The sequence below is a fragment of the Hyperolius riggenbachi genome, chromosome 4 (assembly GCF_040937935.1).
Source record: "Hyperolius riggenbachi isolate aHypRig1 chromosome 4, aHypRig1.pri, whole genome shotgun sequence".
Lineage (NCBI taxonomy): Eukaryota > Metazoa > Chordata > Amphibia > Anura > Hyperoliidae > Hyperolius > Hyperolius riggenbachi.
In genome coordinates, this window is record NC_090649.1 from 59,948,481 (window position 1) to 59,976,159 (window position 27,679).

General features: G+C 45.1%; 1 protein-coding gene across 1 annotated transcript in view; it reads left to right on the forward strand.

The window, feature by feature from the left end:
• SCARA5 (scavenger receptor class A member 5) overlaps positions 1-27,679 on the forward strand; it is a 521,618-nt gene that overhangs the window by 257,169 nt on the left and 236,770 nt on the right. Inside the window, exon 6 of the mRNA XM_068280108.1 lies at positions 22,358-22,438. Within this exon, the coding sequence (XP_068136209.1) occupies positions 22,358-22,438 (81 nt within the window). The remainder of the gene's footprint in view (positions 1-22,357; positions 22,439-27,679) is intronic.

Here is a 27,679-nt window from a genome sequence, read left to right on the forward strand (position 1 = left end):
GCGCCCGCCTATACACACACCTGAATTATACTAATGCACAATATTAACCTTTATGGAGGAGAGTACATGTAAAACATAACTTTTATTCCTTTTAGATAAAAACTGTGTAAGCACTAATCATATTGGTGGTGATTAAACGTGTAGTCGGGGCGTAGCAGTAGGGGGTGCAGAGGTAGCGACTGCATCCGGGTACTTGGGCCAGAGGGGCCCCAAGGGGCCCTCCCTCAAATGTAGTATTAGTTCTCTTTGTCCTGTGCTCATAATAATCATTTCTATCGTTGCCTTGAATAGTAGTAACTATTAACAAGCTGTTCCCCATCCCCTTCCTGCACCTCTGACACTGTAGTTGCCATTGGCAGGTTTTGGTGCACCGTATCAATTGTTATGTATAGAATGCTTGGGGGACCCCATACAAAACTTGCATCAGGGCCCAGAGCTACTTAGCTACGCCGCTGCGTGTAGTGGGTTATTATTATTATTATTTAGTATTTATATAGCACCAACATCTTAAGCAGCGCTGTACAGAGTATATTGACTTGTCACTTAACCACTTCACAACTGAGGGGTTTTACCCCCTGACCACCAGAGCAATTTTCTCCTTTTAGCGCTCCATCCATTCATTGGCCTATAACTTTATCATTACTTATCACAATGAACTATATCTTGTTTTTTTCACCACCAATTAGGCTTTCTTTAGGTGGGACATTATGCCAAGAATTATTTTATTCTAAATGTGTTTTAATGGGAAAATAGGAAAACATTTGGAAGAAAAAACATTATTTTTCAGTTTTCCGCCATTATAGTTTTTAAATAATGCATGCTACTATAATTAAAATCCATGTAACTTATATGCCCATTTGTCCCAGTTATTACACCATTTAAATTATGTCCCTATCACAATGTTTGGCGCCAATATTTTATTTGCAAATAAAGGTGCATTTTTTTCAGTTTTGCATCCATCCGTAATTACAAGCCCATAATTTATAAAGTAACAGTGTTATACCTTCCTGACATAATTATTTAAAGATTTCAATCCCTAAGGTAACTATTTAAGTTTTTTTTTTATTGTAATTTTTTTTAATTTTTTTAATATTTTTTTAATATTTCAAAAAAAAAAATATTGATAACAATTGGGGAGTGTGGGAGTTAATTAGTTAAAATTAATAGTAAAAATAATTTATTTGTATGTGAAAAAAATGTTTGGGTGTAGTATTACTTTTTTTTTTAGGCGTCCTGCAAGCGTCAGAAGGACGCTTGCAGGAAGGGAGGCTTCTCGTAGAAGCATGCCGATCATTGCGGGGGCAGAGATCAACGAACGGGAATGGATTTTCCCGTTCATTGATCTCCGGGCGAGCGGGCAGCGGCGTGCACGATCGCGGGAGTGCGAGCGGGAGCGTGGACAGCGGCGGCAGCGGTGGGGGGTGCGTATATCTACGCTCCGGGCGGGGAAGTGAAGTCCAAAGGAGCGTAGATATACTGTACCCTGGCAGCGAAGTGGTTAAAGGAGTATTGTAAGGGGTCTGGGAAAAATGAGTTGAACTTACCCAGGGCTTCTGATGGTCCCCCGTAGCTGTCCTGTGCCCACGCAGCCACTCACCGAAGCTCCGGCCCCGCCTCCGGTTCACTTCTGGAATTTCAGACTTTAAAGTCGGAAAACCACTGCGCCTGCGTGGCCATGCCCTCGTTACCGCTAACGTCACCAGTGTATTGCACAGGCCCAGTACGGTCTGGTCAGGCGCAGTGGTTTTTCCGACTTTAAAGTCAGAAATTCCAGAAGTGAACTGAAGGCGAGGACCAGAGCATCGGTGAGTGGCTGCGTGGGCATAGGAAGTCTGCGGTGGACCATTAGAAGCCCCGGGTAAGTTCAACTCTTCCCCCCCCCCTACAGTAGTCCTTTAAAGGATACCCGAACTGAAATGTGACATAATGAGATAGACATGTGTATGCACAGTGCCTAGCACACAGATAACTATGCTGTGTTCCTTTTTTTCTTTCTCTGCCTGAAAGAGTTAAATATCAGGTATGTAAGTGGCTGACTCAGTCCTGACTCAGACAGGAAGTGACTACAGTGTAACCCTCACTGATAAGAAATTCTCCCTTTTTACCTCTTTCTTGCTCTTAGAAGCCATTTTCTGCTAGGAAAGTGTTTTACAGTTGGAATTTCTTATCAGTGAGGGTCACACTGTATTCACTTCCTGTCTGAGTCAGGACTGAGTTGGCCACTTACATACCTGATATTTAACTCTTTCAGGAACACAGCATAGTTATTTGTGTGCTAGGCACTGTACATACACACGTCTATCTCATTATGTCACATTTCAGTTCGGGTATCCTTTAACTGTCCCTCAGAGGAGCTCACAATCTAATCCCTATCATAGTCTTATGCCTATGTATGTATCGTGTAGCGCATGTATCATAGTCTAGGGCCAATGTATGGGGAATTTAATTAACTTATCTGTATGTTTTTGGAATATGAGTGGAAACCTGGGTGCCGGGAGAAAACCCACGCAGACCCAGCGTTGCAAGGCGAGAGCACTAACCACTAATCCACCATGCTGCCCTAGTGGGTTAGACCGTTAGAGGATTAGTTTAATAGATTGGTCCTAGTAGTCAAAATCTAGGATTCCTCCTCATATCACACTGCTAAGTAAAATAAACAAACCCCCACACAAAAATCCTACATGTTTCTCCCACTCAAATGGGGGGCTTCATCAGGGTCTACAAAAGTGCCCAGTGCTGAAGTGCAAATCTACATCTAATACCTTGGCAGCTGCTGATTAAGTTAACAGGCTGACAAGATGTGTTATGTATTGAATGTATTAGATATGTAGATTTGCACGGCAGCAGAATCCTCTCCCCCTCAAAAACTTCAGATAACCACAGGAAGGCAAAATAACCTTCAAAAAGTGTGGTCCAATGTACCTTAAAGGATACCCGAGGTGACATGCCACATGATGAGATAGATATGGGTATGTACAGTGCCTAGCACACAAATAACTATGCTGTGTTCCTTTTTTTCTTTCTCTGTCTGATAGAGTTAAATATCAGGTAGGTAAGTGGCTGACTCAGTCCTGACTCAGACAGGAAGTGACTACAGTGTGAACCTCACTGATAAGAAATTCCAACTATAAAACACTTTCTTAGCAGGAAATGGCTTCTGAGAGCAAGAAAGAGGTAAAAAGGGTCAATAGTTCATAGATTTTAGCTCTGGCATACTTCAATGAATGTGCCATTGAGAAAAAACAATAAAACAGTTAAAACTTAAAAAGTAGATGTAAACATAAAACTGTGGAATATCTTAAAAAGTCGCCTCGGGTGTCCTTTAAAACATAGGGGTCCCCCCTACTCCCCACCATAGCAGGTGATGTTGTGTTGTGGGTGGGGAAGACATGTTGACCACATGTGTTATGTAATTGCTGACAGATGGACCTCCTGGACAGATCAGTTCAGTTGGGCATGAGCAACGCCCGTCGTAATACGGCATTAAAAAATTACAGTCATGTACCTAAAACAATCAAAACCAAGATTTTAACCTTTAAATGTGAAGTAAGACCGTGGGATTCCGGGAATGTCCTGTTTAGAATTAGGAGTACACAGCGCATACCATTGTTTATCTGATCCGTTTGTTTTCACTTCAGGTTTGCCTTAAACCTTGTTTTTGAAGTGATGGCAGCCAAATTGAATACCATGTCTATAATTACCGATGTCTTATTATAGCAGTGTTGTGTCAGATCCAATGAAATCCATCCAGCGTTTAAAGCCTGGAGCCTGCCGCACTTCACGCACGGTCCGTGAGCCGCTGAGATCTTATCACAGCGTTTTATGTTGCCAAATGTGAACTGTTAGCTGGAAACATCTCCTGATGCCACATCGCAGAGTACGGCAGTCAATGGTCTAAGTTCACATCTTATCATATTAAAGTATGTTTCTGTAGTCATGGTACCCATATTCCATACACCAGGCAATGTATGGGCAGACGAGACAGATCCCTTACTGATTGAATCTGACTGAGAGGGATCTGTTGCCTGCCCATACAACGCAGATCCTTATCCCATTTTTGCATGAAATCTATCAAAATAGGCCTAGAGCCACTGCCCATACGTGGTCGCTGTTCGTTCCCCCCCCCCCCCCCCCCGCCTCACAAATGTAAAGGTGTCTCTCCAGGGTCTGTGCTCATTAAAGTCTGTGGCAGACAGGTGTGACTTTTACACTGCACATTGGGACTTTTAAACTCGGAGGGAGTCACTTTTACACTTGGGGGACACCAGCCGGGGGTACGTCGGTCATTGCACTATGGCATGCCGTTACTGGCGTGCATCTGAGCTTGTGAGCGAGATTACGATCGATCTTTTTTACCAGATACCAACAGGTAAGGTATTCATGCACAAGCTCGTAGGGGGGCGGGGGGGGGGGGGTTCTCTGGTCCCCGGCCGGTATAGGATGTGGCATCTTCTCTACCCGATCGGCTGCAGCAGCCACAGTTTCTAACCTCACAACAGTGTTAAGCACTTCCCGCAATGCATTATAGAGGCTTAATTTAAAAAAAATAAACAACTTCCCCTTATGGGGAGGTTCACTTTAAAAAAAACTAAAACTTCTGTGGTGCTCAGTTCCCTTTAAATTGTTCACACACACAGTGATTTTTACCGGCAGATTCCGTCTCTCAATCGTGCATGCATATCAAGCTTTCCAGAATCTCCCATCTGTGTGTTTATGGTAATTATACCGCCATCTCTTCAATCTTGCTAACAAAGCATTAGACTTTTCCACCAACATGAATGAGTAACGTTTTAATTGCCATAATACAGTTTAAATCATTAAAAACGGTGATATGCCGACCTGTCAATGTGGCTTTCATGTTTTAACCATTATGTTTGATCTAATGAAAGCCGTTCAGCACCCACAGCCTGGAGCCAGACAAACTTCAAAAATAGTCTTCGAGTCTGTGAGATCTTATCGGGGCTGCTTTAAACTTCCATATGTGAACACTTTGCTGTGAAGCCTTCTAAATTAAACAAGGTGACCCCATGACCGTAGAACACCTCTTCACCGAGAGAAAGAGGGGACCCCGTGACCGTAGAACACCTCTTCACCAAGAGAAAGAGGGGACCTCGTGACCGTAGAAATCCTCTTCACTGAGGGAAAGAGGGGCCCCTGTGACCATAGAACACCTCTTCACTGAGGGAAAGAGGGGCCCCCGTGACCATAGAACACCTCTTCACTGAGGTAAAGAGGGGCTCCCTTGACCATAGAACATCTCTGCACCGAGAGAAAGAGGTGACCCCGATACCATAGAACACCTTTTCACCGAGAGAAATAGGTGACCCCGTGACCGTAGAACACCTCTTCACCAAGAGAAAGAGGGGACCTCGTGACCGTAGAAATCCTCTTCACTGAGGGAAAGAGGGGCCCCCGTGACCATAGAACACCTCTTCACTGAGGGAAAGAGGGGCCCCCGTGACCATAGAACACCTCTTCACCGAGGGAACTCGGGGACTCCGTGACCATAGAACACCTCTTCACTGAGAGAAAAAGGTGACCCCACGACCATAGAACACCTCTTCACTGAGGGAAAGAGGGGCCCCCGTGACCATAGAACACCTCTTCACCGAGGGAACTCGGGGACTCCGTGACCATAGAACACTTCCTCACTAAGAGAAAGAGGTGACCCCACGACCATAGAACACCTCTTCACCGAGGGAACTCGGGAACTCCGTGACCATAGAACACCTCTTCTTCACTGAGAGAAAAAGGTGACCCCACGACCATAGAACACCTCTTCACCAAGGGAAAGAGGGGACCCCGTGACCATAGAACACCTCTTCACTGAGAGAAAAAGGTGACCCCACGACCATAGAACACCTCTTCACTGAGGGAAAGAGGTGACCCCGTGACCATAGAACACCTCTTCACTGAGGGGAAAGAGGGGACCCCGTGACCATAGAACACCTCTTCACCAAGGGAAAGAGGGGACCCCGTGACCATAGAGCTCCTCTTCACCAAAGGAAAGAGGGGACCCCGTGACCATAGAACACCTCTTCATTGAGGGAAAGAGGGGGCCTCGTGACCATAGAACACCTCTTCACCGAGGGAAAGAGGGGGCCTCGTGACCATAGAACACCTCTTCACCGAAGGAAAGAGGGGGCCTCGTGACCATAGAACACCTCTCTTCACTGAGGGAAAGAGGGAACCCCGTGACCATAGAACACCTCTTCACCGAGGGAAAGAGGGGGCCTCGTGACCATAGAACACCTCTGCACCGAGGGAAAGAGGGGGCCTCGTTTCCATAGAACACCTCTTCACCGAAGGAAAGAGGGGGCCTCTTGACCATAGAACACCTCTTCACCGAAGGAAAGAGGGGGCCTCTTGACCATAGAACACCTCTTTACTGAGAGGCAGAGATCACCTAGGTAAAAATGTGAACCACCACTTTCTAATCTTCTACTACTCAGCAGTTTAAAGATGCGTACCCACCTTGATTTGATGGACCTGATCCCCTTGGCCAACATCATTGGGCTGTGTAGCTGACAATGGCTGTGTTGCTAGTGCTACCCGGTGAGGCGGAGGGGCGCATACTTGTGGTCAGCTGACATCATTGGGCTGTGTAGCTAACAATGCGCTGTGTTGAGTGAGGTGAGGCAGAAGGGTGCATACTTGTGGTCACTTGGTAGGCAGGGAGCAGCGTGAACAATGGGATCAGCCATCGCTGGGGGTGAGTTGATCCGCTAGGCAGATTGCTTTCAAGTTGAGAGACACTGTACACACACACCTGATTATCAGCTCATTCCTTGCCTGTCAATTTGCTGTCAGCAGAAAGTATCCCTCAGATAGATTTCTTGTAATGTAAATATTTTATCTCAGAGAAACTACAGCCTGGTCTACACGTGCCGATGTTTCTTATCAATCGAGCCGCTGATGCGGCTCGATTGATAAGATCCGACAGGTCCGATCTCGCCGCGGCCGATTCCCTGCTCGTTCCCCGCGAGCGGACAATAGCAGGGAATCGAGCGGAAGATAAGCAGCGCCGGCGGGCCAAAAGACGAGCGGGTATCAAATCCGACGCACATGTGGACGAGCGGGACGCGGCGGGTACGCGCGGGGATGCGGAAGAGTCGATCCGGCGGCTAATCGAGCCGCCGGATCGCTACGTGTAGACCAGGCTTAAGGGCTAGTTCACACTATGGCCCATATGCAAGTCACTCATTTTTCTCCTGAGTTTTTTCCTAGGAGAAAACTTTTCATCATCTTTTTAGAATTGCTTTTCAGTTCATTGCAAAAGTTCCAAAAAGTTGGGGAAAAAAAGTTCTGTCAAAATTATGTTGAGTATTTTTTGTTTGCTAGTGATTTAAAGGGAACCAGAGAGGAATGTAATAAAAAAAAAAAGAAGAAGCTTTTATACATACCTGGGGCTTCTTCCAGCCCCATAAGCCTGGATCGCTCCCACGCCGCCATCCTCCGCTTCCTGGATCGGCGGTACCGGGTCCCGTCACTTCCGGAGGACGCGGCCAATTGTCCGCATCACAGGGACTCCCTCCATACCCGTACGCATGAGGCTGCGCTGTAGGCAGCCCCACGCGTACATACATGGAGGGATCTCCGTGTGATGTGGACTATTGACCGTGTCCTCCGACTGGCGGCCATGACGGGACCCGGTACCGGCGGATCCAGGCAGTAGAGGACGGCGGCGTGGGAGCGATCCGTGCGTATGGGGCTGGAGGAAGCCCCAGGTATGTATAAAATCTTTTTTTCTGGGGCCTCTGGTTCCCTTTAGGGCCCGTTTCCACTACGGCGATTTCGCCGCCGATTCTGCAGAGTTTCCCCGCACATGATTCGCACGGGGAAACTCTGCCATAGGGGATGACGGCGCCGCTGCGGAATCGCTCGCGGGAGCGATTCGCCCGGAATACCCCGCAGTTTTCGCTGCCGAGGCTGCGAATCCCATAGCCGTGCATGGCACGGCTCATGGGATTCGCCTGCGATCCCGCCCACTCGCTCAGTGCGGCGTGCGTCTGCGAGACGCACGCCGCACAAGTGGAAACGAGCCCTTAAAGGACATTTTACTGGCAAGTTTAAAAATATCACCCAGGGAAAAGCTCAGAAGACAATTTTGATTGCAAATGGGCATATGTGTAGTGCTGAAAGTTCTGATATACCACACATGGGCCATATGCAATTAACTTTTTCTCTCACGTTTTTGTCTAGGTGATATTTTCAAACTTGTCAATAAAGTGCCTTTTAGTTTCAAAGTATTTTATTTTAGGAACAGAAAATCGGTACATAATTAGCCAAAGAGTCGCCACCACCCAACATGGGTAGGGTGACTACATAACTAGAAAAATACATAGAAATACAGCCGTTACATATTTAAACAATATGAGTTTTACTTAGCAAGAATGGTGAACTGTATGTTTTAAGGAAAGAAGAAAAGAAAGAAGTAGAAACTATAACATTGGGGGTAACAGAGATGGTAATGGTAGAAAGTTTCACATATTTGGCCTAAAGTGTTGGCAATAGTATCGTAATGGGAGATCCAGGGTCTTATCATTAGGGAGCCTACAGTTGTTACTTTCAGAACTTTAGTTTGAGCCTCCTGCGTGTATAAATATCAGAGTGGGCTAAGCCTCTAGAATGGCTAGAAAATTAAGGTTCCCTCTAAACTCCACCCATGGCTCCCAAATATTGGTGAATTGGTCCATTGTGTCTCTGATTAAACCGTTAAGACGTTCACACACCATTATATGGTCGATTCTTCGCTCCAATACTAACAAAGAGAGGGAAGGCTGTAGCCATTGTGAGGCTATGTAGGTTTTAGCGGCAACAAAAATATATTGCAGGAGTCTATGCTGTAAATTTGTGAGTTTTGGGGGCTTTACTCCCAACAGGTAAACCTTAGGGTTTTGGGTTATGGAGAGGGAAATAATAAAGTGCCTTTTAAACCACCAGCAAGCAAGAAAATACTCAAAATAATTTTGACAGTATTTTTTCACCTACTTTTTGGTACTATTTCAATTGCAAAGTGCTGAAAAGTTATTTTAAAAAGAAGTTGAAAAATTATCACTCAGGAGAAAATGTGAATTGCATATGGGCGCATGGTGTGTGATCTGCATACCCCTTGTGTCACTTGTGAGGCTCCAGGATTTCTCCAGAGCAGTCTCTACTTTTTGAGACTCCCTCCCTTCACCCATCAGGTTCGCCCCCACCTTTAACTCATTCAACCAAGCTTTGAACACCCATCTGTTTACCATAGTCTACCCACCATCTTCATAGCTCCAATCCCCCCATTGAGCCACCATCCCACCCCCTAATTTGTCCCACTCCTCCACCCCTTAGATTGTAAGCCTATTTGGCAGGGTCCTCTTTCCCATGCACTCTTCTCCACCACCATATGGACTCTTCTCTATTGATTTCTACCTTGCAGCCTTCGCACCATTGTTTATTGTTTCACTATTGTGTGTACACTTGTCTACGTGTTATATTGTTCAACTTTGTATTGCCTCCACTAACTATTGTACTGCGCTGCATATTATGTTAGCGCTTTATAAATAAGCTTTAAAAATGTTGAGACAAAAAGGAAGATTCGGTAGCCCCGAGAGTGTAAAATCGATGGTATACAGGTTATTCATTGATAGGATGGTATACTCACAAACACAGGTTGCCGTGCTAGGCAACCACTGAATGCACCAATGGGGAATGTTCGCTCTCCGTAGATAGAAAAGGGTAGTAACACCCGGGCAAGGCCTGAGGAAGCGGGCATTGCAGATCTTTTGGAGTAAGAAATAAATGTAATTTGTATATTACACATTATTGTGTCTTCTTTTGTGGGGAGGTAAGTCCACCATTACCTCCCCCCCCCCTCCCCAATTTTAAACGGTTTTTAATTTATTTAATACCTCATTGACGCCCGTTATGCTTATCATACCTGCCTTTGTTCCAAAGTAATGTTATCATTGTAAAAGTCACAATTCACTGCAGCTTACTGACTGGTGCTTTCTCACACATAAGATAACTTACCTTACCTTACCTTGTTAAGGTTACAAAATATGTTACCTTAACATGTTTTAATTGAGCCTGGAAAGAGGCTTCATGAAGGTGTACAAACCAACGGTGATTTATATGCTGATGCTAGCAGCCTTTCTGAATTTTAGACCATCAAGCCTTAAACTGGACACATATTCTTTGGCTTTACAGTTTGGGTGGCTCTATCAGGAAGTTTAACTGCCATTGGCATGTCTATAGAGATCCCTAAAAAGGGCCACTATAGCGGAAAAAGTAAGCAGCTAAAATCTGACCGAACTGACAGGTTTTGGACTAGTCCATCTGCCCATGGGGGATTAGAGTTTTCTTTGTTTTTTACAGCATTTCCTGAATGGCAATCATTAAGTCTTACTGCCAAAATAGTAAGATGCCAGCCAACCTCCTTTATCACTTACACACTATTTTGGGAGGTATTAGCAACTGCCATTCAGGAAATACTTTAGAAAACAAAGAAAACCCTGAGAATCTCCCATGAGGAGTTGGATTGGCCCAAAACCTGTCAGTTCTGTCAGATTTGAACTGCTTACTTTTTTTTGCTGCAGTGGCCCTTTAAGGTGCCCATTAGGGTGCTATTTTAACAAACTATCAACCTTCCAATTCAATAATCAGAGGGAAATGAGTATAAATCATCTATCAGTTCCATAAATAACTATAGCCAATCTGATCATTTATGATAGAATTGGTCCACAAAATGGATTGATAATCTGGTCATTTGTTTTGATTGGCACCTTCAACACTCTCTCCGATCTGATCGTAATTACGAGATCGGAAGGTCAATCGTTCACTAGAATTGGACCATTGGTGGTTTATGAGCCTTCCCACCGTAATAAGAAGGAAGCAATAGCTAACATTATTGAGAAAATATGAATGCGTGAGAATACTGGGGGCAAGAAGCTGGACAAAATTAACAAAACGTGTATGTCAATTAAAAAATAATAGTGGATTATGTGGAAAACGAACAACATCTGTGAGAAAACGACAAAAACAAAGTTCCAAAAAATTAATCATCTTTCGAGCTTGACACTCTTAAGAGCTCTTTGTCCCTCAAGCGACTTCTGGCAGCGGTGGAGGAGAATTGTATAGCATCGCAGTGGAAATTGGCTCGGTGAGGCGCATTATCCTCCAGAGTCAATTGAGGTGAAACACGAAGAGAACAAGTTGTCTGTAATGAAGACAACATCAAGGGAATGAACTGCAGATCTGGTGTACTGATAGCACATGACCAGAGGGATGGTCCACAGATGCCGCATGTTCCCCACATGTGGTGCCTGTGATAGTCAGTGTCCCTTCTATAAACCCAACTGAAACATCCATCTAACGCTCATCAGCCATGAATCTAGTGTTTTTGCGTGTCGTCACATTGTCTTCTTCTGACATCTGATTTAGGAAAGTCCTTAGGGTAAACCAAGGTTAGTGATGAATAATGTTGCATTTAAGTTTGTTCGGGGAACATACCTGTTGAAATTGGTGGAGGTAGAGATAAAAGCAAGATGTGGTGTAGTACCTTCCGAAGTTTGTAAACAGGCAGTAGAAGATGTGATGGAACTCACAAGTAGGGTTAAGGAGGGGAGTAACTACAAATCCATACGATCTAGAGTATCAGAGAAATGGAAGGTTAGTTGTTGCAGTCCACCCCACACATCCAGGCCACCCTGCAGCTGCAGGGGCTGCCCCCCCCCAACCCCCTAGTTATGCTCCTGGCAGGGTTGGTCAATATTGATGAGCAAGAAAGTTCTTTCGAAAACCGAGATTGTCCTGCAGTGTGTGGGAGATGAGAGCTGTGTATGCGGGGGCTAAATCTGCTAAGCCACCGCCTCCCTTCCTATGCGCTACATGCTGTGTTTCATCTTCTTACCCTTCTGCCTACAAAGTGGTAGTTCCGGCATAGAAAGCGGAAGTGGAAGAAGATGGAATGCAGCATAGGGAGGCGGTGGTTTAGTTGAGTTAACCTCCACATACACAGCTCTCGCTAGTATGCAGGTATGTTAGTCTTGGATATAGGGAGGCAGCTGCATACCCCCACTGAACACAATGCCTTTGGCTATAAGCAGGTCGTTTTAGCGCACACACTGCTGTTATCATGTTTATGGCCACCCAAGGGTAATTCCCACAGATTACTTCTCCCTTCGAGCTGCTACAACTCAGAAGGGGGGTCGTATTTAATGCTGCCCTGTATTTGTGCAGCAGCAGGATGAGCCATCATTCGGCTCACCCTGTGCTAAAAAGACTGGGCGACAAAATGTCATGTATGCCCTTTTGCCACCTATACTGTGGGCAGAGCAGGACAAGGTCCTCCAGCACCCAAGGCTGAGACACCAAAGTGCGCCCCTCCATCCCTCCCACCCCAGCTGTCACACACTGATTGCTATTAGACTAAGAGCGCCACAGGGCCCACAACCTCCCCAAAACCTTAATATCTAGTTATCTGGCTTGCAGTCACTGCTATGTATCCCCTTTTCTTATTTCTTTCTGCTTCATACACAATTAGGAATGACAGCTGAATGAATTGTGCGTCCCTTCCTACACTGCGCCCTGAGGCTGGAGCCTCTCCAGCCTATGCCTCGGCCCGGCCCTGACTGTGGGTCATCTATATTGGGGGGGGGAGGACACTTTGACTACCTATACTGGGGACGGCTACCTATACTAGTTGGGTTCACTTTTGGGCTTACTGGATGGTTACCTATTTTTTGGGTGGAGGGGGGACACCTTTGGCTACCTATTATTACAGGAGAAAGGGCCTATGAGGGGGACATGAATGATGTGCCACTTGGGACAACAAGAACCTTAGCAGCACCCCTGTGTTTTTGGTCTCCCGTTTCAGCGTTCATTGTCATTAATGCTGCCCCCGTACAGCTGGCTATGGATGCCAGTGCCGCTTATTCGCCAGCGTGATCTGACAGAAGGTTTAGAACGTACATTATAGTGGACTTGAACTCAGAATTTAATCTCTACTCTAAAAGATAAGCAACAGCATAATGTCCTTTAAAGGAAAAACAATTCTTTGTTACACCTGATACAAACCCTGCAATAAATCTGCAGTGTGTCTACTTCCTGCTTTCATGGAAGCAGACATTGGGCTTGATTCACAAGAGTGCTAACTGTTAGCACGGCCGTTTTCGTGAGAATTTTCACGTTGATGTGCGATCGCGAATTTGCGTGCGCAATTAAACGTTTTGCGCGCAAATGCGAATTTTTGCGTCAAATCGTTATCGTTTTCGCCTGGAAATTTGTGTTTATGCGTGAAAACGATATTGATTTTAGAAAATTTGCGCGAAAACGGCTGTGCTAACAGTCAGCACTCTTTTGTCAATCAAGCCCATAGGGTTAACATCCTGTGTTTACAAATTAGCTGCTCTGCTGTGGCAGAAGAGTTGACACAGCAGATATATCAAATTACAGTGGTGAGATAAAGTGGGAATTAGACAGGCTAAACTCTCTAAATACATACAGGGTGCATTTCTCTGTGTTTTTCTTCTTTCCTGTGTAAGAGTTCAGCTCCACTTTAACTGCATCCAGAGCTTCTTATACAGGAACCATAAAGGTCCATATGTCCCCGAGCTTATGAGATGTCTGGGAAATTAACACAATCAACTTCCTGGCTTGCACCGCTAGCTTTAATTAGGTGGAGCTCGCAGTTTATTTCCACCTCCATAAAACATTCCAAGTTCTCCCACCGAGTTTAAAGCATCTCAGACGATTCATATGTTTTGCATGGGGGGGGGGAGACTTTCCATAGCAGGTTTTACATTTTACTCTGAATTCTTGTAATATTCATAACGTGGGAACGGCAGGCAGAATGTTAAAGTGAAACTCTATCTTATCAATCCTTTACATAAAACACAAACAACCCGTTAGTGGCTTCCATCTCCCACATGTGGTTTTGCTTAGATGTATACATTATTCTACGGGGAATGCGCAGTCAGTGTATTTTCTTTTCAAGTGTTTTAGCAAAGGAATGTTATATATTTCATTATTTTTATTTTTACCCGGAGGAGGTCCTGCTTTTACAATTGTGAACTAACGGAGCTACTTTTGTCCAGTCTTCTTGTATATTTTGTGCATATATCGGTACATTTTATAAGCAGAAAAAAGCAAAGACTTTGTTCTTCTGTTTTAGCAAAGAAGGCTGATTCATGGAAAATATCTTATGAATTATCTCTCCTTTTCTGTATATCTCATGAATTAGCGTATATATGCGTGAATAAGCTCTCCTGCACATAGGCTGACTGCCCCACACTTTTGGCCCAAATAGCTTGACCCACAAATTAGCCAACCCCCCTCAATGTGTCACTGTCACCCCTCCCCCCCCCATGCAGAGGGCCAATTGGCAGCATGCCGATGTGTGTAGAGTGCGCTGCGGAGCATGCTTTACCATGTATACTTACCTGTCCAAGCTCCGGTTTGCTTCCTCTAGTGTCCCTGCCGGCTTTTGAACTGGCCACTAAAGTTCAAGGCTCACTGTCATGTGACCATAGTAAACCTGGAGCTCTAGTGACTAGGTCAGAAGCTGCACAAGACACTAGAGGAAGGCCGGAGCGAGGACAGGTATCCCACTCCAACGTGCACACTGCTGCATATGAGGGACCCCTGCACACATCACCAGCAAATATGGTGTGTGAAAGTAGCCTTAGGCTGCTTGCACAGTAAGACGTTACAAGCGCACGTTAGAGCAGCCTGTAACACAGCCCACCGCACAGCAATGAAAAATCAATGGGCTGTTCACAGTGCCCACGTTGCATTACATTGTAACGCAGCACGTTTAAAGAAAGTGATGCATGCTATACATTATACTGGGCTAAGCCACGTTAGACTGTTTGCACATGCGCAGTAATGTTGGAGGTGGAGGTCTCCCCTCCTCCTCCGCGGCCAGCCACATGGCTAATTAATATTCACTGCACTGAGTGACGTGCGTGCAGTGTTTACTTCTTGGAGCGGCTGCTCTGGGCGGCAATTGGCTGGCGATCACGTGGTCTCCGCATCTCACAGCACAAAAAAGGCGCACCAAGAGCTGCATAACGCAGCTCTAGGTAACGTCCGCCTCCAACACCACCAAGCGTTGCGTTAGGGGCACGTTATGCGACCTATAACGTCCCCTAAAATGCAACGTCCTGGTGAGAAAGAGGCCTTAAAGAAGAACATTGACTTCAATGGAGGGAAAAGTTAAGCCTACTTTGGTAGAGGAAAGCCTTTGGATCCTTCTCACACCCTGCTTCTTGCTGAGACCCTGTGAGAGCTCCCTACATAAACGAGCATGGCTAAAAGCCGAGGTCCATGCTACTGCGCAAGCCAGAGTCGATGAATTTGGGGGTCCCAGCACTGCAATGGCAATGGGGTTGGGATATAAAGATGTCGACTAAGTCTCCATTTATGCTACCAGGAAGCCTCCATCCTTGACCTTCTAACAAGCCCGGATTTACCCCACCGGAGCCTATTGGCACAGATGTCCTGGCCCCTTAGACTTCACCCTCCATAAACCTACAAACCCCACCGGACTCCACCACAAGTGTGTTGGCTGTCCCAGCTGTCACATCTACCTTACTTCTTACTTCCTTTGGCCTGTCATAGGTAGCTACAGGTGCCCATTAGTATTAGGTAGCCAGAAGTACCCTCAATATTGAGTAGCTAGAGGTGCCCCCAAGTATTAGGTAGCTAAATGTACCCTCAGTAATAAGTAGCTAGAGGTTCCCCTGACTGAAGGGAGATCAGTGGAATCCCGAGAGCAGGGTGAGTAACCTCTCATTTACACCCTAATTGGGACAGTGCATAGGAAAGGAGTGGGAAAGGCCGCCTTTCCATCATCTGGCGCCTGTAGGCACTTGCCTACAGTGCCTTATGGTAAATCTGGCCCTGCCTTCTAATCTTCTAGCTAGAAGGAGAGTGACAACAATTACATAATAATAAATGTTCAGGAGTACAACTGGTAGTTCTAACAAGTAAGGAATGCATTCAGTCTACATTTTTTTTTTTTTTAAGCTCAAACGCAGTCCTCCAACTGTGAAGGGCCAGGTCATTTAATTGAATTTCAGTTATTACTGGAATTATGAGAGATGATGAGATAAACATGTGTATGTACAATGCAAAACATATTCATAACCAGCTGCTAGATTATTGAGGTAGGTATCTATCTGGAGCCCTTTTGTCTTACGGTTTTTCTGTGTCTCTGTATATGCATTTGAACATCTCTGTGTGTGTATTCTGTTCTGGTATGTAAGTGTGTGTGTGTGTGTGTGTGTGTGTGTATAGTGTGTGTGTGTGTGTGGGGGGTGTGTGTGTGTGTGTGTGTGTGTGTGTGTGTGCGTATAGTGTGTGCATAGTGTGTGTGTGGGTGTGTATAGTGTGTGTGTGTGTGTATGTGGTGTGTGTGTGTGTATGTGGTGTGTGTGTGTATGTACAGTGTGTGGTGTGTGTGTATGTGTGTGTGTGTGTGTGTGTGTGTGTGTGTGTGTGTGTGTGTGTGTGTGTGTGTGTGTGTGTGTGTGTACAGTGTGTGTGTTGGTGTGTGTGTGTGTGTACAGTGTGTGGTGTGTGTGGTGTGTGTGTATGTGTGTGTGTGCTGTGCTGTAGTGTGTGTGTGTGTGCTGTGTGTGTGTGTGGTGTGTGTGTGTGTGTGTGTGTGTGTGTGGTGTGTGTGTGTGTGTGTGTGTGTGTTGTGTGTGTTGTGTGTGTTGTGTGTGTGTGTGTGTGTGTGTGTGTACAGTGTGTGTGTGTGTGTGTGTGTGTGTGTGTGTGTGTGTGTGCTGTGTGTGTGTGTGTGTGTGTGTGTGTGTGTGTGTGTGTGTGTGTGTGTGTGTGTGTGTGTGTGTGTGTGTGTGTGTGTGTGTGTGTGTGTGTGTGTGTGTGTGTGTGTGTGTGTGTGTGTGTGTGTGTGTGTGGTATGGATTTGTGCTCATGGTTGCAGCCAATGTCGTATTATGACATGCAGGTGTTCCACAAACAGGTGCCGTTGATTCCAGACCCTAAAAATGTGTTGAAATGAAATAAAAACACACAAATTGGTACCACAGTTTTCTGGAAAAAAATACATAATAGAAATAAAACTCACCCTGGATTTTATTCCACATATTACTCTGTAGACCAAATCAAGATAACAGGTGTTTTCATAATTGTTCCCCTGTCCGTTGAAAAACAAAGTGCATGTTGGCAAAGTTGACTAGGAAACCAAGGTGCGGTTACAAAGCACACCTCTAAAGGCCTGAAAGAGGGTCTGGGCATACAGAGATATAAAACATTTAAAGGCTTGGCTCTGAGGGAGTTCAGAGACCTAATTTTTCCATCTGTCTAATTGCCTGTGTGTTACAGAGGACTCGGCTAAGTCATGAAGAACGAGACCACATGGATTTTATAAAGGGCCTAGAGGAACCAGAATCCCGCCCCCTCCAGGGCCTCCCCCCCCCCCCCCCCCCACACACACACACACACTCTACGAAGGCTATGCCAAATTTAATTTTGTCTTCTTAAAGTGGACCTAAGACAAAAACCATATCAGATACCATACTTACCTGGTGCTTCCGCCACCTTGACGGCACTTTGTCCCTCACCTCCTCCCTGGGTGGCTCCTGTCCCCCGCTGGTTGGTCCGATAGCCTGGCCATGTCGCGCTTCGTCGTGCATGCATGGCCTGGCACTTCCGTTGCCGGGGGCGTACTGCGCATGTGCGGTAGTTATTGCGCAGAACCTTCTCGGCCCTGGGAGCACAACGTGAGCCAGCGCATTCGTGATAAAGCGTTACTTGGACAGGTTTTCGTCTCCGGTAAATATGTAGCTTCACATCATAAGAAGGTCCTCTAACAATGCATCACTTTAGCTTATAACTTATTTCCAGTAGTTGCCATGTCCGTTGGGTAGTCTCTGGACAAACCAGAGATTTCCCTCTACTGAGGTAAACATCTAACATTTTTATTTATTTATTTTTATCATTACAGGTCCACTTTAATTGGCAAAACTTTATGCATGTAACAATTCACTTGCATAAAATAACGTTCGTAAAAATCCACGTTGTATTAAAACTCTGCCTTGTGAGATGACTCCAAGGTGGGATAACTTATGACATAACTATATCCCACCAAAACATTTGTCACATTTGTGCAGTGCAGACGTGAGCTGTGCTGCAACCAATCAGACAGGTTTCAGAATAAAATGAGTTTAGCTGAACTGTTAAAACAATATTAAAAAGAATGCACACCTGAAAGCAGCAGGAACAGCCATACTATCTCAGGAAAAAACAAAACACATAAGTAGATAAATACTTGTTCTATTTACATAACATATGTATTGTACTGTCCACATTTTGATTTCAGTGAATTTTATTTAATAAATAAAGAGAATATTGTTCCAGGCATTTTCAATATTTCTGCCTCTGACTGAAGCCAATCCTGATATAATTTCCTCCCTTACTCTTTTTTTTCTCCTAGAAACTGCCCTGTCACATCTAGCTTGCTTTGTAAACACATGTGAGCACAGCATAGATCGTATTTCAGCAGATTCTGCAGATAGGGGAGGTGTATTTCTCTTCTCAGTCACCTGTCACACTGAACAGCCCTCAGCCAATTAGTAAGTAGCAGGGATGTGGGAGGGGAGATAACATGCTTCCCTCTCCCCGGCAATGTACCAGAATAGAGTCAGGCTGACTGAGATAAGATTAATTACAGCAGAAACATTTATGATTATATTGAAATGATTGCAATGCGGGGTCAGGATGTAGACTACATAATAAACACAGAATTTTATTTTGTGTCTGACAATCCCACTTGAAGAACATGTTTTCAACAACAACAACAACAACAAAACCACGTAAAAATGCTAAAGTTTCTATGAAAAGTTAGACTACATGAGTCACTGAATATATTTATAAAACTTCTAAACACAGACATGCAGTCAGATTCTCACAGACATGCCAGCGTCACATTTAGAGGAGTCGCAATGTTATGGCACATGATCTCCATAGAGAAGGACACAGAGACAGTCTGAACGTTTCTTGTTTTCCTGCCGCAGGGTTGGTTGAACATTGTGGTTACAAATGTTCTGCCAGGGAGATTAGTTTGGTACCGACATTGTGACAAGCTCTATCTTCAGGCAGGATATGCTGTTTGCAGGGCGTACCTAGAAATCCCTGAGCTTCCCCCCCTAGGGCCCGCTCAGGAACTTTTGGGGGACAGGAGGGGTAGCAGCATAAGAGGAGAGTGTGGCAGATCGGTGGGGAGCGGGGAATTCCCCCCCTCCCTCACCTCGGGCTTTCCTCTCAGCGCTCCCCCTCCTGCAATCATTGGTGGCAGCGGGCAGAAGCAGCGGTGGCGGCAAGCTGAATACATTACCTCCTTCTTGCTGGAGGTCTTCCGTTCTCTAAGAGCAACTTCCTGTTTACACAGGAAGTTGCAAGAAGCTCTTAGAGAACGGAAGACCTCCGGCAAAAAGGAAGTATGTGCTCAGCCTGCCTGCCGCCGCCGCCCCGCTGCTGCCCGCTGCCACCAATGATTGCAGGAGAGGGAGCGCTGAGAGGAGAGCCCGAGGTGAGGGAGGGGGGGGGGATGTCCCCCCTCCCCACCAATCTGCCACACTCTCCTCTTATGCTGCAACCCCTCCTGCCCCCCAAAAGTCCCTGAGAGGGCCCTAGGGGGGCCCCGGGCCCCCCCACGATGGTAGGGGTTGCATCCCCTATTGTTACGCCAGTGGCTGTTTGGTTCCCACAAAAGTAAAGTGAAAAGCGATATGAATACAATAAATATCTTGCCTAAGTCTCAAGTTCTGCTGCCAAGAAGCCTCCATCCTTGACCTTCTGATCCTCTGGCTGGGAGGAGAGTGATTACAATTACTGTACATAATAATTAATGTTAAGGAGTACAAATGGTAGTTCTAACAAGTAAGGAACGCATTCAATCTATACTTTTTTGAAAGCTCAAACACAGTCCTCCAACTGTGAGGGGCCAGGTCACTCAAAGGTTGTATTTCAGTTATTACAGGAATTAATGTGACGTGATGAGATAAACATGTGTATGTACAATGCAAAACATATTAATAACCAGGCTGTTTTACTTGTTTTATTTTGCTGCCGGAAAGAGAGAATTTCTAGGCATGGAAGTGACCGCTTCTGTCTTGTCAGTAGCTTGTCAGGAATATAGTAAACATCACTGATAAGCAGATTACAGCCATAAAAGTTTTCCTGGCAGAATACAACTTCTGAGGGCAGGGAGAGATGAATACATGAACTATTAAATTGACCTTTTTCTAACTCTGGGACACTTAATAGGCTGCCACCGATTAGAGACTGTAAGATCCTGTTTCCACTTGAGCCGCACGTGTCTGCGAGACGCGCAGTGTCTGCGGATACGCTGACGAATCCCACCAGCTGTGCCATGCACGGCTATGTGATTCGCACAAATTTGGATGGAAATGCCAGCCGAATCGCTAACGCAAGCGATTCGGCCGGCGGTACCATTGTTCTCTATGGCAGAGTTTCCCCTGTTCGATTTGCCTGCGGGGAAACTCTGTGGATTTGGAGCAAAAACCACTCAAGTGGAAACGGGCCCTAAAGCATTCAGCCTACTTTGTAAATGTGTAAATATAAAATAAAATCATGGGATACTTAAAAAAGTGATTTTTAGGAGTAGGAGGATAAATAAAATTGTTTATTTCATTAGTTTATTTTCAGCTCGGGTTCACTTTAAGGCCAGTATGCTCACAAGATGACACTCGGCTGAGGTGGCCGACAGTGACCACGTTTGCCGAGAATCCAGCAAGTGTACTGCAGCCCTCCGACTGCTCAGCTAGTGATCCGTCCTGGTGAAATACTTCAGCCATGCAAAGGGAGATGGCATTGTTCTCACCCGTTTACCCCGCCGGTGTCGCTCCACCAGCCTGCCTAGAGCAGAACATGTTGCTTCTGACGCATCTGCACAGCCTCTGCCCGCAATGTAGACCGAGGGATCGGGTCCTGATCCCTGTTCAGCAACTTTAATCGAGCGTGTGCACTGGCCATAAAGGGGAACTTCAGCCTAAACAAACATACTGTCATTAAGTTACATTAGTTATGTTCATTAACCTCCCTGGCGTTCTGATTGTTTGCGGCGCACGGCCGCGGGAGGGTTTTTTTAAGCTTTTTTTTTATTTTAACATGTAGCTAGCCTAGCGCTAGCTAGCTACATGCTTCCCCCCTCCCTTCGCTTTCCCACCCACCCCTCCGATCACCGCCGGCGCAAATACCCAACAGGAAATTCTGTTCTGAACAGGATTTCCTGTATGTGCTTCCCCCGTCACCATGGCAACGATCGCGATGACGTCATCAACTTTGTGACATCAGGGGGAGTCCCGATCCACCCCATAGCGCAGCCTGACGGTAATTGGACAGGCTGCGCAAGGGGTCGGAGGAGGGGGGGCTCTTTCGCGGCGGGTAGCGGCGATCTCAACAAAAACGCAGCTAGCAAAGTGCTAGCTGCGTGTTTGAAAAAAAAATGTGCAAATCGGCCCACCAGGGCCTGAGCAGTGCACCATAACGACCAGGAGGTTAAAATAGATAGGTAATATAATCTCTTACCCACCCTGTTTTAAAAGAACAGGCAAATGTTTGTGACTTCATGGGGGCAGCCATCTTTTTGGTTGAAAGGAGGTAACAGGGAGCATGAGACACAGTTCCAACTCATTTCCAGTTGTTTCTAGTTTGCATCAAGGTGTTTTCCCAATTTATGAGAGAGATTGTTTACAATGGCCACATAGGTAATTTCACAAAAACATGCAAAATGTATGAATGGATTATGCTAAATCCATTATTTTATTGAATTCGTAATAAATTATAATCCTAATTGCAAAATTGTATGCAACATTTCATGGAAGTGAAATTAGCACATTATTCTCATCACTACAAGCGATGATCCATTATCTGCTAATTATGGTTATGTGAAAAATGTTGCAATTACAACCACATTTACTTACGATTTGGAAAGTCAATTGATTTGGTGCAATACATTTGTCATTTTGAGTAACTACGTGTAATTTTGCATGATTTCGGTAACGATTGTTTTTTTTTCATCAACCACTAAAGTCATCACGAAATCAAAAAATCCTGCTTACGATTAGAATGAGATTAGTTACGATTTTTTTTCCAAAATGTAGAATTACGGTGCAAAATGACAATTATGTGGACCTCGTGGTCCTCACTAATCACTACTGGCCAATGAACAACTGCAGGGTCTTATTTCTCAACTGAGTAAAAATTACAAAAACAAAATGGCGGTGATGATGACGCTAGTATGCGATATTTCCTTTGCTTATTATTGTGCATGTGCTGTTGATCTTTTTTTCCACGGTTTCTGACATCTCTTTTAATTTTTTAGGTCCTCCTGGGCAAAAGGGGGAACCAGGTCATGAAGGAATGGAAGGTGAACCAGGAGTCCCTGGCTTACCGGGATTAAGAGGTACGCATTGTTACAACACGTTAATTTAAAGGACAACCGAGGTGACGTGTGACATGATAAGATAGATATATGTATGTACAGTGCCAAGCACACAAATAACTAGGCTGTGTTCCTTTTTTTCTTTCTCTGCCTGAAAAAGTTAAACATCAGGTATGCAAGTGGCAGTTTCTGTGTTTCAATATGGTTGGGAATGAGTCCCAGGTAACAGAAAAGGAACTCTTGTTAGTGTAACGATCCACACTTGAGCACACCACTATGCTCAAATAGTAGCAGGTTTCTTTATAGGAGGATCGATTTAAATTAAGTGAAACCACAAAATAGCGATCTGTTTCCAAAACTTTAGTTTCACACTTTATTATTATATTCACAAAAAATTATTTTTCTTCTTCAAAAAGATAGAAAATTCTTCGTAAAGCAGCAGAAGAATTTGTGGTACAGACAAAAAAGCAATACAAAAAGCAGATCATAGACACTGTGTGCTTTGTTTGATGAAAAAAGGTAATTTTAGTTCAGGCGACGACACTAGTCCGTTTCGGGTTATTAACCCTTCGTCAGGCCTTTACAAAGCATAGAAAATTATCTTGACCAGAGAATATGTACAGTCATAAAAGACCAAAAATGAATTTGATTAGTAAAGAGGTATCTGTTCCAACCAGACACAACCCGGCACCTGACTGATGGCTGACATAGGGTGCACACTGTGTTTGCAGCTGAGTTTCCCTATGTCAGCCATCAGTCAGGTCCCGGGTTGTGTCTGGTTGGAACAGATACCTCTTTACTAATCAAATTCATTTTTGGTCTTTTATGACTGTACATATTCTCTGGTCAAGATAATTCTCTATGTCTATGATCTGCTTTTTTGTCTGTACCACACATTCTTCTGCTACTTTACAAAGAATTTTCTATCTTTTTGAAGAAGCAAAATAATTTTTTGTGAATATAATAATAAAGTGTGAAACTAAAATTTTGGAAACAGATCGCTATTTTGTGGTTTCACTTGATTTAAATCGATCCTACTATAAAGAAACCTAGTGACAGTTTCTGCCAAGGTCGGACTTGGTCTGACTAGCATAACCCTTACTAATAAGTAATTACAGCCATAAAACACTTTCCTGTCAGTAAATGGCTTCTGAGAGCAGGAAAGAGATAAAATAAATTTCGTACCTCTTAAAGTGAACCTAAAGCCGGTTAAAAAAAAATGAGATTAACTCACCTGGGGCTTCCCTCAGCCCCCTGCAGCCGATCGGTGCCCTCGCAGCTCCGGTCCGATGCTTCTGGACCCGCCGGCGAACACTTCCGGTTTTGCCGTCACCGGCCGACAGGCATGGGAACGTGAGTGTATATCGCCCCCTATGCTGCTATTGCGGCTTTAGGTTCACTTTAATACCATATTTGAAGGTGTCAATGAAAAAATAAAAACCTAAAAATTTAATTTAAATATAAAATGAAACTGGGATATCTAAAAAAAGTAATTTTTAGAAGAAGGAGGATAGTTAAAATTGTTTTTCTCATCAGTTTATTTTATCCTTGGATGCCCTTTAACCTCCTTGGCGGTCTGATTCTTTCCAGATTTTAGGGTCTAAAAGCGGTGCAATTTTTTTTCACTCTTTCAGACCCTAAAACCTGAAAAAAAATCATTCTGGCAGGGAGATCTGCAGCAAAAAAAAAAAAAAAAAGTACCTTCCTGGGCTCCTGTGCTGCAGTTTTCTCTTTGCCCACAAGATGGCGCTAATATACATATAAACGAACTTCTCTATATTTCTCTAATATAGAGAAGTTCATTTTCAATATTAGCCCCGCCCCCGATGACGTCACGCTGCCACCACCGCTCTGCTGCTGCCACCACGGCTGCGCTGCTCCAACTGGCTGGAAGAATAACGGGGACATGGGGGATCCCGGCGGCCAGGGAAAGACCCCACTGCTGGGGAGAGAGGCTGGAGTCCCGCTGCGCAGCGAGATCGCGCGCGGGACTCCACAACTACAGGTAAAGCTCTGCAATGCCTACCCCGACCTGAGCTCGGGATCACCGATAGCAGCTGCTTTTTTCTACCCCGAGCTCAGGTCGGGAAAACCGGCAAGGAGGTTAAAGTGTACCTGTAGGGAACAAAGTGTCCTTAACCCATTCGCGTTCCGTCGTTTTTCACTTGAGAAATGTTCACCTCCCATTCATTAGCCTATAACTTTATCACTACTTATCACAATGAACTGATCTATATCTTGTTTTTTCCGCCACCAATTATCACTACTTATCACAATGAACTGATCTATATCTTGTTTTTTCCGCCTCCAATTAGGCTTTCTTTGGAGGGTACATTTTGCTAAGAGTCACTTTACTGTAAATGCATTTTAACAGGAAGAATAAGAAAAAAATGGAAAAAAATCATTATTTCTCAGTTTTCAGCCATTATAGTTTTAAAATAATACATGCCTCCATAATTAAAACTCACGTATTGTATTTACCCATATGTCCCGGTTATTACACCGTTAAAATTATGTCCCTATCACAATGTATGGCGACAATATTTTATTTGGAAATAAAGGTGCATTTTTTCCATTTTGCATCTATCACTACTTACAAGTTTAAAATAAAAAAAATATAGAAATATTTAATCTTTACATTGATATTTAAAACGTTTAGACCCTTAGGTAAATATATACATGTTTTTTTTTTTATTGTAATGTTTTTTGTTTTTTTATATTAAACATTTTATTTGGGTATTTTTGGGAGGGTGGGATGTAAACAATAGTTTTATAATGTAAATGTGTCTTGAGTTTTATTTTTATTACTTTTAGTTGTAGTTTTACTTTTTGGCCACAAGATGGCGGCCATGAGTTTGTTTACATGACGTCACTCTAAGCGTAACATACGCTTAGAGAGACGCATGGGGGAGGTAACAGCCAGAAAAAGCGCAGCTTCCGAGAGAAGCTGTCACTTTTTCAGCGGGGGAGAGGAATCAGTGACCGGGCACCATAGCCCGATTCACTGATTGCCTGGCTAACGAACCGCGGGCCGGGAGCACGCGTGCACGCGCGCGATCGGCCGCGGGAGCGCGCATGGTTCCTGGACGTAGTTTCTATGTCCAGGAACTAAAATAGGTTAATATTTTTGTGGCCCAAAGCAGCACATAATTTGTTCCCCTCCCCCTGAGGCCCCTTCTTGCATAATAATATGTAACCAAGGTGCCCCCTCCAGTATAGGTAGCCGCCCCAATATAGTTAGCCAAAGTGTTTTACAGGCACAGTCAATTTATTGCAAGAGTGCCAAATAATGTATTTTTTAAATAAATCATATACAAAGTTTAATCCCGCTTTAAATTAATGGTATCATAAATGCATATAATAAGAAGGATGTTGAGGTTTTAAACAAGCACTGGGCACATAGGTGGGTAAATGAGGAGAAAGCAGCCCATGTCTTTCTCAAAGCCCTCCAATTATTTTAAACAACTGTGCTTTTTACTATATGCTTGCTGTCATTTTATAGAATTGTCTCTCCCCCCCCCCCCCCCCCCCATTGTAGTGCTTTCTATTTTACAACTAGAAATCTACAGCGATTAGGGTGGTTTCTCATTTGATGCAGTCACGCTGATAAGGATGATTTATTTGCATTGTGTATATGCAATCCTTCAGTGTTCTCTACAACAGTATATGACAAACATTTCATTCACAATCCCTCCCTCCTTTCTGTACAATAACTGCAACTGCTAAACTGCTTCCACATGTGCTGGAGACATGAGAGGCCTCCCACTGACATTAAATACGCATTATTTCCCATGTGTGCTGTATGTATACCAAAGCAGTTAAGCTTCTTTATGTACGTGCGACAGCGGTCACCAGCAAACGTGCGATCCCCGATGGTTAGAGACAAGCATCGGGGGCTCGGCACACATTTGAATTGAGCGATGACACGACGATGGTCTCCTGATCAGATCGTCACTGAACCGTGCAAAAATAAGGACGTCACGGGCGTAACAATAGGGGATGCAGCCTATGCTCTCGCGTAGGGGCCAGGGCCCCCCTGGGGCCCACTCAGGGCCGTTTTTGGGGGGCTGGAGCAGCATGAGGGGAGAGCATGGTGGCACGTTGGTGGGGACGGCCCCCCCTTCCTCCCTCACCTCGGGCTCTCCCCTCTGCGCTCCCCTCCAGCATCAATAACCATATGTGTGCAGCGGTGGGCAGCGGCAGATACATACCTTCTGTGCGTTCCAGCGCAGAAGTTTCTCCCTCTAGTGTCTGACGCGACTTCCTGTTTATACAGGAAGTCGCGTCAGAAGCTAGAGAGAGGAACATCCGTGGAACGCACGGAAGGTATGTATCCGCCGCTGCCACGCCGACAGCATACACTTTATTCAGTGCTGGAGGGGAGCACAGAGGGGAGAGCCCGAGGTGAGGGAGGGGGGGTGACCGGGACGGGGGACCCCTCCCCACCGACGTGCCACCAAGCTCTCCTCTCATGCTGTGACCCCTCCAGCCCCCCAAAAACAGTCCTGAGCGGGCCCCAGGGGTGAGGGGGGGCCCGCTCAGAATTTCTGCAGGGGGGCCCAGCAATTCCTAGTTACGCCCCTGAAGAACGTGGTTTTGTAAATTTGCAGCAGGTAAGTATTTTGAATGGGTCGATCGTTGGCCATCATGCAGTACGAACAATTAATAGCGAGTAGCGGGGATTCATGGGTAATAATCGCTGTCTTTTACCGTCGGTGTGATATTTTTGTTTTTACAATCATTGCCCAGTTGTTCGTCATTTGTTCGTCATTTGTTTTCCAACGACCCCGGTAGTACATGTGTAAAGGGCTTTAGCTTTGTTTCTATATGATAGTGAGGAATAGAGCACCTAAGATTTGCACCAAGCATGGGAGTAATTACAAATCAAGAAGCCACCCCAGCAAAACTTTGATGGGACCTCCCCTAGCGCTAGCTACATGCTTCCCCCCTCCCTGCAGCGTCCCTCCCTAACTTCTGATCGCCGCCGGCGTGCTTGTACATAAGGAAATCCCATTCTGAACGGGATTTCCTTGAGGGCTTCCCTCATCGCCATGGCGACGAACAGAGTGACGTCATTGACATCATGACGTCACAGGGAGTCCCGATCCACCCCATAACGCAGCCTGGCGGCGATTGGCCAGGCTGTGCAAGAGGTATGCGGGGGGGGGCCTGTATCGCGGTGGGTAGCGGCGGATCGGCGGCGAGCGATCGAACCAAACACGCAGCTAGCAAAGTGCTAGCTGGGTGTTTGAAAAAAAAATT